Source organism: Narcine bancroftii, chromosome 4, assembly GCF_036971445.1.
Source record: "Narcine bancroftii isolate sNarBan1 chromosome 4, sNarBan1.hap1, whole genome shotgun sequence".
Classification (NCBI taxonomy): domain Eukaryota; kingdom Metazoa; phylum Chordata; class Chondrichthyes; order Torpediniformes; family Narcinidae; genus Narcine; species Narcine bancroftii.
The window spans coordinates 286294787-286307078 of NC_091472.1; the positions used below are offsets into that span (position 1 = coordinate 286294787).

The 12292-nt window shown below is 40.7% G+C and overlaps 1 protein-coding gene across 1 annotated transcript in view; it reads left to right on the forward strand.

Moving 5' to 3' along the window:
- snx4 (sorting nexin 4) overlaps window positions 1-12292 on the forward strand; it is a 67456-nt gene that overhangs the window by 7753 nt on the left and 47411 nt on the right. Inside the window, exon 2 of the mRNA XM_069935287.1 lies at window positions 617-741. Within this exon, the coding sequence (XP_069791388.1) occupies window positions 617-741 (125 nt within the window). The remainder of the gene's footprint in view (window positions 1-616; window positions 742-12292) is intronic.

Here is a 12292-nt window from a genome sequence, read left to right on the forward strand (position 1 = left end):
CAAAGTATAGGCCTTCTTCATGATATTTTGGGGTCATTGTCCTGAAATGTTTACTGTTTTTATCTTTGCAACACTGCTTGATCTGCTGAGCACATTCATAATTTAACTTTCATTTTAAGGTTGCAAAAAAAATGTCTTATTGGAATTAAGTGTTTGGAAATTGTCATTTGATTTGACTGTAAACTTGGAATTGACATTCTCTAAATTAATTTCTTGTCTTTAATATTTCATTTTTAAAAATTATACCCAGATTTATAATTGAAACTTGACAAAAAAAAGCAATACATTAGTTACTGCATTTTTTGGCTTTGATTTGCTTGGCTCTATTGCAGCATGCTTCTGTCTTTTTGACTCTTGCCTATGTAAAATTTTATTGGAGACACAAGTCCTTTGGAGGAACTCTGGATCTAGCAGCATCAGTTGAGGGGAAAGGAACTATCTATTAGGTATCAAAACCCTTCAAGTTTGGGTTATGTAATGGGTTGTATTATAGACCAATATAATTTGTGTACTTCGATTGTGATAGCATGCATTTATCCAGAACAATGCTATGATCAGATAAATGCAGGGATATGTATACTAATTCTTACTGTTTACAATTAACTTACTGTAAAAGATAATGGAAGATAAAAGCAGCTTATTGAAGAAACTGGAGATCAGTGTGTCAGAGGCAGAAAAACGAACTGGAAAAAATGCAATGAATTTGCAAGAAGTTTATACAGTATACCTCATTGAAACCAGGTACCTCCAGTTGCTTTTTTTAAGATTTAATGTTTCAATAATCAGTTTAATGTTTTTGTAAAGTGATATTGTTTTGGTTGACAACCAGGCACACATTTTAATTAGTGCTACTTTTAAATTTGGGAATATCATTTCATAGGTTCGATGGGTATGCACTGCTTTGTGGAGTGTGTGATCCATTCGTTATAAATACTGTTTGACTTGTGTTAGATTATGAGCATAAACTTCTCTCTTCCCCCTACCCCCCCCCTCCCCCTCCAACTTTCCCCATAAGTAGCTGATGGATTATATTTGTCAGGCCAATGTTAAGGCTGTAGAGTTAACTGTCTGAACATTCAGCAGATTTTGTGGTCAACCATAATGCCATTTTTGGGAGTAAATTAAAATACAAATTTGTTATAGTTCTGAGTTAAATAAATTTGTAACTTTGAAGCATGATCAATATTAATTGGCTGACTAACAAGCAGCTGGAACAGCAAATTAGTCAAGCTTGTAGTGTTGTGCTACAAGTTTTGGGCTTTTTGAATGGAAAATTTTATGTCAAAGCCCCACTAACTTTAATTGAAGTTGTTATGAGCCCAGATGACTCCAAGAACCAACAGCAACAGAACATTTCCAAGAGATTGGTTACTAAAAGAAAAATGTTTTAAATTTTCTTCACTATTTAACTTATTACTATTAACTACCTTCTAATTCTAAGCCCAAGTGAATGTAATGTGTATGTGTTCAAAAAAGTTCTTTTTACTTCTCCAAGTTCACTGGTATCAGGTAATTTTCCATACAGTGTGCAGAATTTAACATGTATGGTCTTCACCAGGCTCTGGTGCTTTAACTTAAATTGTTACAGCAAAGGAAGGTCTTTGTTGGTTTCAGAGAGAGGTACTCATTCTTCGTTGGACACCAACACAAACTGATCTCCTTCAATCAGCCACTTCAGTGCCTTGTTGAAGAAACTTGCCCCCTCATGGGTTGTCCAAAGGATGACCTCTTCTTCCAGATTACCACAGAGAGTTCTTCTTTTTCCCTTATTTCAGGAAAAACATATTAACCAGCCACATCCTCTTGTAATTGGCAAGGGTTTAGAATAGGCTGAACTCAGAACTCAATATCTGTCTTCAAATGGGGTCTCCTAGCTGGTCTGCAGAACTTGCAGTTCCAACACGAATTTTTGCTGTAAACTGAAACCCTCTCCCTCAAAGAGAATAGCATGTTTTTTTCCTCTTTTTGCAAAACCACATGATACCACTTAGAACAGCAAACTTCAACAAGACTTGGATCACTGGCAAAAGATTGACCATTTTGATTCCACATCAGTCCAATTAACACCTACTTGTGATGTCTCCATAGGCACTCTTCAAAGTTACTGTAGATATTGGCAGATATGATGTCTCTGCTTAGGCTTAACTCTTGCATTTCAGATGACATTTCTTTTGTGAAATGTTACTGAGATGTCTGTGAAGTGTACCTAAACTAACACCTTAACTCCCACAATCTATACCTTTTTAAGATATATTTTATCATAATTGTATTAACATTCCATAACAAAATATTCTTAACTACACTCGCAAAGTGTTGATGGAATTTTAAACAGGTTACCAATCTTCTGAACAATCTGTATTGAAATATCTATATCTTTGCTCTTCACTTCAATAACTAAAGTTTCCTTTTGAAATGCTGTATTAACATACAATGTTAATTATTTTTGTTTGAATGTGCTCCTGCCGATTGTGATAATGCTTTTAAGGTGGTTTAGAATAATGCTGCAGAAAGTTGATATGCAACTTCATGGAATAATTTTCATTGTATAACTAAATCAAGAGTCTCATTTTTATTGCTCCAAATATGTATAATAGATTAAGCTCAAGTAAAAATACATTTAAAAACATGGCTCATCTTTTAAACTTATTTTTTTAATTGTTCGATTTTACATAATTAAAATTTAAATATGTCGGACAAAATAAATTTGTTTAAAATCTCAATTGATTTTATTGTAGCTAAAAGGATCTGACAAAGTCTCTGTAAACAACAAACCAATCTGCTCCTGTGGCTTTGCCAGGATTTACCTGTTAACGTTGCACAGAATCGTCAATGATCTTATTGTTCTTATTATCTAAACCTAGTTTTTTTGAATATTTTATTTTGTTTTTTTTCCATAAATATACATATCAAAATTTCCCATTTTAAAGATGTATAGATAAATATATATAATATTTGTAAAGCAACACAACAACCCCTTCCTCTCTCTCTGTCCCCCCCTCCCTTAGCTTCTCAGGTATAAATCCATACACCATCAGGGCTTACAGTTGGGTTTAAAAAAAAGTCTTCATTGGGGGGAGATGACTTAAATTTAAATGGTAGCACCTTTTTTTTATTTATATTTGAGCCCCTATATAATTCAAGTATAGTTGCCATATTTTTATAAATGCATCATATTATGTTCTTTTGATTGTGATTTTATTTTCCATAGTATACAACTAGTCTTCTGTCTTCCATCATGTTATCAGTGAAGGGTAGTCGGATTTCCAAGTAATTGCAATTCATTTTTTATCCACAGCTAAAGCTATTTTAACAAATTAAATTTGGAATTTAGTTTGTAACTTACTTCAATAAAATTGCCCAAAAGATAAAGCTCCAGGTCATCTTCGAAGGCCAGCCCTGCTATTCTTGTTACTATTTCAGTTATATCCTTCCAAAAAGGTCTCACCTTCACACATGACCATGTAGCTTGTACAAACATTCCTATTTCTATTCCACATCTAAACCACATCTCCGATATTTCCGATTTTGATTTATGTAATTTCTGTGGTGTGAGGTATAATTGGTGTAGGAAATTATATTGTACTGATCTGTATCTTACATTTATAATTGATGTAATCCTATCCAAACACCAATCAGACCAGCATCTTTCCATCGTACCAACTCTTAAATCCGACTCCCATTTCTCTAAACCTGGTTTTGCACTTTCATTTTGGAGATCAAAGTACATTTTAGATTTAAATTTGTGTGTTCTCCAGTCAAATCATTCGTTCCATCTCACTAATTTCAGGTGGGGCCAGGTTTGGTCATCATCTTTCTCTTAAAAACAATCTTAACTGGAGAAAGCAGTAGAATGTCCCATTTTTCTTAATATTTCAAAAGACACGAGAAATCCTTCCATATAGCAATAATCAGCATATCTTATTTCAATATTTTGTTACCCAGATTAATTGGCAGTAGCACATTTTTACATAATGGTGTCCTCAGTGATATACCTGTTTTTTTAACGATACATTCCATTTATTTCTTGCCATATTCTAATCATGTGTATTAATATAGGATTATCCATTTTTTTGGTATCGACTTAACATTCCATTTAAAAATAAACTCCTTCATTGTTTCTTTTATTGAATTCAGTCCCATTCAAATCCACGAAGGGGGACTGATAGATAATACTTAAAATCAGGAAGTCTAAATTTACCAATTTATAATCCCATGTTAACTTTTCCAGTGCAATTCTTGGAGCTTTGTTATTCCATAGGAATTGTCTTATACAATTATGTAATAAGTTAAAGAAATTTTTAGGCAGTGGTTGAAAGATACTGTAGTCTTGGCATTACCTTCATTTTTATACAATTTACCCTTCCTATTAATGTAATTGGCAGTTCTTTTCATTTCTATAAATCTTTTTTCTAATAGAGGAGTATAATTAAGTTTATATAAATTCTGTAAATTGTTAATTGTCTTTAATCATAAATATTTAATTAAATCCTTCTTCCATTTAAATCTACTACCTCTTTGGTATCTTTCATAATCAAAGTTTTGCAATGACATTTTCTCACTTTTGTCCATTTTTTATATCCAGATATTCTTCCATATTTTTATAATTGTATTTTTATCAGTGATTTATCTGGGTCAGACATGTATAATAGCACGTCGCGGCCCACGCACGGAAATACGGACTGGCTCACAAAATGGCTAACAAATGCAGCAACCACACAGTCGATACAGGCTGTCGTCCCAGGTGACCCCCAACACGGTGGGAAGATGGGGGAATCTGGTGGGAACGTCAGCCTCTCCCAGGCTGGCACTCCGATGACGCAGAGCCCTGACATCAGCGCCTAGGGCCCATATAAGTGCAACGACCAAAGAAATAAATCAGTCTCCATTCCAAGGTTTTGGTGTGCGTGTCGTGATTCTCCATGCTCGCGTAGTGTGAATGCTACATTAGTGACCCCAACGCGTGCAAACAGCAGTTGGACCCAAGGATGACGGATCAAGTGGAGCCAGTAACCATCCATATGGTCTCACTCAGGCTCCCAATATTTTGGGTGTCGCAGCCACACGTGTATTTCAAACAGGCCGAGGCTCAGTTCCAGCTTCGACACCTCATCGCCGACGACACCTGCTACTTTTATGTCATGAGTGCCCTCGATCAAGGGTAGTAGATTTCCTACGGCAGCCTCCGGAGGAGGGCCCTCAGAGCTGTTAACTTGTGCTTTCGGGCTCTCCCAGCGAGAGTGTGCCACCTGATTGCTGCATATGGACGGATTGGGGAAAAACCTGCCCTAATGAGCGAGATGCTCAATTTGACTGAGGGCCACAAACTTTGCCTGGTCTTTGAGCAGACCTTTTTGGAGCAGCTGTCCAAGGATATATGACTCTTACTCATGGATGAGGACTTTAGCAACCCTCAGAGGGTCATGGCCCAGGCAGACATGCTCTGGAGAGTGAAGAAGGACGCCAGTGGCGCCGTAGACCACATTAGCAAGCCCCACGAACAGCTTCCTGTGAGACCAGGAGAGAGGCAAGATGATACTCTGGGACAGCTCTGCTACTATCATTAGCAATGGGGCTGCGGAGGCCCATCGATGCCGCCCACCCTGCGGGATTCTGGGAAACATCCTGGTCAACCATCATCGATGGCTGCAGCGGTTGGCCCATATGATAGCCTCCTCTATGTCTGGGATTCCTTGTCGTGCAGACGCTTTCTGGACTGCACTAGCACAGAGATCAGCATCCTATCCCCCACCCCAGGCTTTGACATCCCCATAGGCAAGTAGTCCCGGCACTGGGGGCAGCCAACAGCTCCTCCATTCGGACTTTTGGTACCTGCACCATTCCCCTTCAGTTCAGTAACAGCCGCTTTATGTGGACCTTTACCATCACAGCAGTGGCGCAACAGCTCCTGGGGGATGACTTCCTTCAGGCCCACTGCTTGCTTGTCGACTTCAAGGGACAGCGCTTGGTGCATGCTGGAACTTTTCAGACTCTGTCTCTGTGGGAAGTCAAGCTACCCACACACAACCTTGACTCATTTGCTTTCAGACAACAAATTCAAGCACATCCTGGTGGAGTTCCCCTCAATAGTGGTGCTACAATTCTCCATGGCTAAGCCAAAGCACGGGGTAAGGCATGACATTTTGACCAGTGTTGGGGAGGGGAGGTGCACCACACCAGGAGATGCCGACTCCCTCCTGAAAAGCTCAGCCAAGCAAAGGATGAGTTTAAGAAAATGGAGGAGCTGGGGATTGTGCAGCACTCAGACAGTCCCTGGGCCTCCCCCCTCCATATGGTGCCCAAAACGCGGGGATGGGCAGTTGGTGACAATGCGGTGACTACCAAAGCCTCAATGAGGCCACCATGCCCGATAGATATCCCGTGCCCCATAACCAAGACTTCGGAGTCAACCTACCTGGGTGTTTTCCAAGGTTGGCCTCATCCGGGGGTGCCACCAAAACCCAGTTCACCCCCAGAACGTTTCTGAGTACTGCAATTATAACTAACCCCCTTTGGCTTGTTTGAATTTCCCTGCATGCCCTTTGGTCTAAAGAACATGGCGCAAACTTTCCAGTGGCTGATGGACACAGTTGGCCGGGACCTCCCATTTGCATTATCTATTTGGACGATATGCTCCTCGCCAGCTGCAGCTGCAAAGACCACGCCACCCACCTGAGGCAGCTGTGTACCTGGTTGAGTGAGATTAGGCTGACGATCAACCCGTGAAGTGCCAATTTGGCCTGGAGACTATTGACTTGCTTGGGCACAGGATAAAGGTTGAGGCTGTCTGGCACTTCGCCAAGCCATGCACTGTAAAAGGGCTACGGGAATTCGCCAGTATATAAAAATTTTACCACAGGTTCAAACTGGCAGCAGCACGCATCATGCGCCTCTTCCGCACTGATGACGGGCAAGTTCATTACCTGGGACGATGAGTCTTTGAGGTCGTTCCAGAACACAAAAGATGCGCTGGCCAAAGCCAGCCTTCTGGTCCATCCCAGACCAGAGGCACCTATCGCCCTGACAGTTGACACCTCCAGCTCAGTGGTAGGGTGCGTACTGGAACTGCTCATTGAAGGCTAGTGCCAATCCCTGGCATTTTTCAGCAGGCACCCTTGCCACCGCCACCCGAGCTCAAATACTGCGCTTTCGACCGAGAGTTATTGGTGGTGTATCTGGCAGTACCTGTACATTTCCATTACTTTTTGGAAGGTTAGCAATTCAAGGTCTTCACCAATCACAAGCCGTTGACTTCAGTTTTCCATAAGGTATCGGACCATGGTTGGCCCGAAAACAGATGCCTGTCCTACGTGTCCGAATTTACCATAAGAATACAGCGCATCATAGGGAAAAGCAATGCTGTAGCTGATGCTCTGACATGCCCAATGATCGAGTTGGTACATGCCCTGTCCCGGGAGTCGACTACATGACCCTCGCCAAAGCACAGCAGCAGGACCCTGAGATCCCCACGTACAGGACAGCAGTTTTCAACCTCAGGTTGGAAGATATATCTGTCGGCCAAGGTAACTTGACACTACTGTGTGAAGTTTCTACCGGTAACACTCGCCCCATCATTCCAGCTGCATGGAGGCGCCAGGTTTTCGACGTCATCCACAGACTGGGGCATCCTGCAATCCGAGTCACAGTCACGATGGTGGCGAGCAGGTTTGTTTGGCATGACCTCTGTAAACAGGTCAGCCAGTGGGCCAAAACCTACATGAACTGCCAGTCCTCCAAAGTGAAGGTTCACATGAGAGCGTACACACTGTCCTTTGCACCAGTTTGGCGCAGGTTCAGCCATGTACATATTGATATAGTGGGGCTGTTACCAGTTTCCTGTGGGGCAAAATACCTCTTGACTATGGTTGACTGCTCCACAAGATGGTCTGAGGCGGTCCTGCGGGTTGATACCACCACAGAAACTGCCAGGGCACTCATCAACGCATGGGAGTCCAGATTCGGGGTCCCAGAGCACCTAACATCGAACGGGTGGCATAATTTATCTCTGGGCAGTGCTGGCTAACTTCCTGGGGACACAACTCCACCACACCAGGGTGTAGCACCCTCAGGCCAATGGATTGGTGGAGCGGTTTCACAGGCATCTCAAGGCAGCTTTGATGGCCTGGCTCCCAACTGGGTGGATGAACTGCCTTGGGTCCTGCTGAGGATCTGTACTGCGCTGAAGGAGGACTTCTATGCCTCGGTGGCGGAGATGGTCTATGGTGCGCCCTTGATCATTCCAAGGAAGTTCCTGGCCCATGGCAAACACCCGAAAGACCCTGCGGCAACCCTCGAGAACTTGGAGTAAAAAGTGGGGTCCCTGGTCCTGCAGCAACCTCCACCACATGACCAGCCCAAACATAATGTTCTCAGGGATTTAAAGACTTGTTTGTACGTATTTGTGAGAAGGGGCGCACACTGGCCCTTCAGGGTCATCATGGATAACGGGTCCGCCTTTTTCTTTGGTATCGGCAGTAAGGAGGAGACTTTTACCATTGACTGTCTGAAACTGGCATATCTGGACTGTAATGAACCGGTCTCCACTCTTCTCCCATGACACGGGCAGACTACCCAAGGCAACAGACAATGCCCCAGTTGTGGGTGGGGGGGGGGGGTCATGTAATGGCCCACGCACAGAAACACGGACTAGCCCACAAAATGTTCGAACGTGGAACCAGGGGTGACACTGACCATCATCCCAGGTGACCTCCCACATAGTGAGAAGTTGAGGAACTCCCTGGCAGGAATGCTGGCCAATCCCAGGCCGGCGCTCCAATGACACAGTGCCCTGACATCAACACCTGGGGCCCAAGTAAGAGCAGTCTCAATTCCAAGGATTTGGTGTGTGTATTGTTCTTCTCCACGCTCGCGTAGTGTGAATGCTACAAGCACATCATTAGCAAATAAACTAATTTTATGTTTTTCCTGTCCAACTGAAGCTATTAATGTCCAGATCTCTTGTAATCTCTGCCAGAGGTTCAATAGCTAGTATGAATAATGCTGGAGATAGGGGACACCCCTGTCTACTCTATCTACTCAGAGGGAAAAATAGATAACATTTGGTTATGATAGCTTTTATCCATTTTATAAATTTTTTAACTCTGCCAAATTTTTCCAAAGTTTTGTTTAAGAACGGCCATTCCAGTCAAATGCCTTTTTCTGCACCTAAAGAAATAGTTATGTTTGGATTCAACTTTAATTTTGCCATATGTATTATATTGAATAATCTACCTAGGTTATTTGAAGAATGACTTCCTTTAATAAATCCCACCTGATCTGGGTGTATTAATTTTGATAAATACTTACCAGATCTGTTGGCTAGAGTCTTTGCTAGAATTTTATAATCTGCATCCAGGATCGATATTGGTCCATAGAATGAGGTTTTTAATGGGTCTCTACCTTTGGTAGCACTATAATTTCAGCAGTTGAAAAGGTTTCCAGGAGGATTTGTGTCTCCATGGCCTGGTCTGACCACATCCATCAAAAGAGGCATCGACAATCTTGAAATTGTCTTTTGCACTCAGGAAGTAACCCATCTTCCCCTGGGGACTCATTAACTTGTAAAGTACACAGAGCATTTTCTATTTCTTCCCTTGTAAAAATTGCATCCAAGTCATGTTTTTCTCTCTTCTAGTTTGGGAAGCTCAACATTTGTTAAAAATTCTTCCATCTCATTTTCATTTACTAATTCTGATTTATATAGTTTAAATATACTGTCTAAACATACTATTGATTTATTTTTGATTATGTTATAGTGTGTGTCTATTGTATTTATTATTCTTGATTACTCCTGCTTTAACCCACCAAGATTACACTTTATGCTCCTGTTCTTCTAGTTCATAATTTTTTTAGTTTTTAAATATCATTTTTCTTCTATTATGTTTGTAGTGTGTTGTAACTTTCTGTTCTCTAACATTCTATATTTTTCTTGTGTTCCTGATATCTGATTTTTTTTCAATTTTGTTATATCCTTCTCTCGACTTTCTCTTGCATATTTTCTCAAGATTTTTAGTATAAGAAATAATTTGTCCCCTCAGATAAGTTTTAAGCATATCCCATATTAGAAAACTGTTGTCACTGGAAGGAAGATTGTTTTCACAAAATATTTCTGTCTCTTAATGTAGTATTAAGGCATTATCTATACATTCTGTTCCATTATTGTAATAGTTAATGTTAAATGGGAGTGGTCGGGTCAGTCTTGCCAAGTACTCAGTTTGTAATTGGGCAGACATTAAAAATAAGTCAATCTGTATGTGAATTATGTACCCTTGAATAGAATGAGTAGTCTCTTTCTAAGGGATTCAGCCACCTCCATATATTAAATTTAAATCCTTCATAAATAATGTTTTTGCAGCTTTCAACTTGGTTATTGGTCCAGTATTGGATCCAAACAAAAACTGAAATCTCCTCCTATCAATATTTTGTCTTCCTCCTGTGGTTTTTAAAAAGATATTCTTCATAAAGATTTCATTATCATGATTTGGGGTGTAAATGTTCGAAAATTACCATGATTCTGCATAAACTTTGCTGAGTGCCGTTTCAAATCTTCCAGCCTGATCGGTTAAAGTATCTTCTATTATTATTATTATTATTGGTATGTTTATATTAAAATCGCTACATCTCTTGCTTTTGATCCAAATGATGATAATATTACTTGCCGCACCCATCCTCTCTTTAATTTTGTGTGTTCCAATTTGGTAAGGTGTGTTTCTTGTTTAAACAAAAAAGATATCTGCCTTTAATTCTTTTTAGGTAAGCCAAGACAATCCATTTACATCAAAGCTAATAAATTTTAATGTTTTATTCATATCTTTAAAACAATATTTTTTAAACAGTAAAATCTCTTTGATGATAAATAATAGTGATTCTTCCCCTTTAAGAAAAACACATGATGTCCCTGCCCCAACTGCCCACAAAAAATGCCCGCAGAATCTCTCAAGGAAGGACAACCTCTCCCTTTGGCACCAGCTTTTTTCCTACTCCTTTCCAGGCGCCATTCTCCTCCTTAGACTGGAGTTTCCACCTTGCTACCACTTTTCCCAGATTTTTTTCTTTTGCTGAGGATTTCTATACACTTTACTTTTAAACAATAAATACAAGACCATTTTGTAAAAAAAAAAATACAGCTTTTACTTTTTAGTTCCATTATAAATATTTTCACAATTTCTCCCTTGGCAACCTTGATCTGTTTTCTTTACAAACTTCACAGAAAGTCTTCCACCTCATTCTTGGTCTTGAAAAATCATTGATTCCCTTCTGCAACTTCGACCCTCAAAGCCACAGGATGCATCATTGAGTATTTCAAGTTTATAACATGTAGCTAAAATCTTGAAAAATAAAGTACCTTTTCATGATCAACCTCAGGTGGGCCATTATTCTGCTTAGAGAATTATCTCCCATTCTCGGCAGCTTAAAAGTCTCACCAGAAATGGCCTTGGTCTCTGATCGCCGACTCTTCTGGGTCTGAGCGTTCGGTGAGCTCTCACAATATGCAGTTTGTCTCCAAATTTTCCTTCTCCCACACTTGTGGGATCCATTTTTGAGAAAAATTCATCAGGTCTCTCCCCTTGATTTCTTCCTTTAGAATAATTTGGACATTATTGAATGACTAAATTTTTCCATCTGGTCAATTTTGTCAAGCAGACCTTGTTTATCCAACTTCCATTCTTCGACATTTTTTTTCTGAGTGAAGCCAAAATATAAAAATGATGTTGCATAGATGGAGTAGGTAGTCCTTTTCCCTTGGTGGAAATTCAAATGCTGTAGTTTTGAGGCAAGGTGGTGGAGTGGGGGGAAGAAGTTTGAAGGAGATTTGCAAAGCAAGTGTCTTTAAGATTATTAGATGCCTGGAATATGCGGTCAAGGGAGGTGGTGGGAGGAGTCACATGATGGAGTAGTGGCCGGTAGGGGAACTCCAGCCCTCTCCAGAGAAGTAAAAAAAAGATAGAGAAAAAACAAAGGCACAAACATAAAAACCATAACAAAGTAAAAGTGTGGAGAAAATGGCAGTGAAGAAAGAAAAACCAAAAACAACGGGAAGAAAAGAAGGAAGGACGTCGGAGGAGGAAGGTGAAGGCCCTTACCGGTACGAGGAGGCCCGCCGTGGAGAGAGAAGCCCGCTCCCTGAGATCAGTTGAAGCCCCGAACTCGGGACTGCAAAAATGGCTCACGGAGCCAAACAAAAGTGCGCAACCGCGCATGCGCGTGGATTCGCACATGTGCAATGCGCAAGACAAAAATAACACTGACAGGAGGGGGGACCAGCTGAGGAGTAAATCTCCACAGCTGAAACACA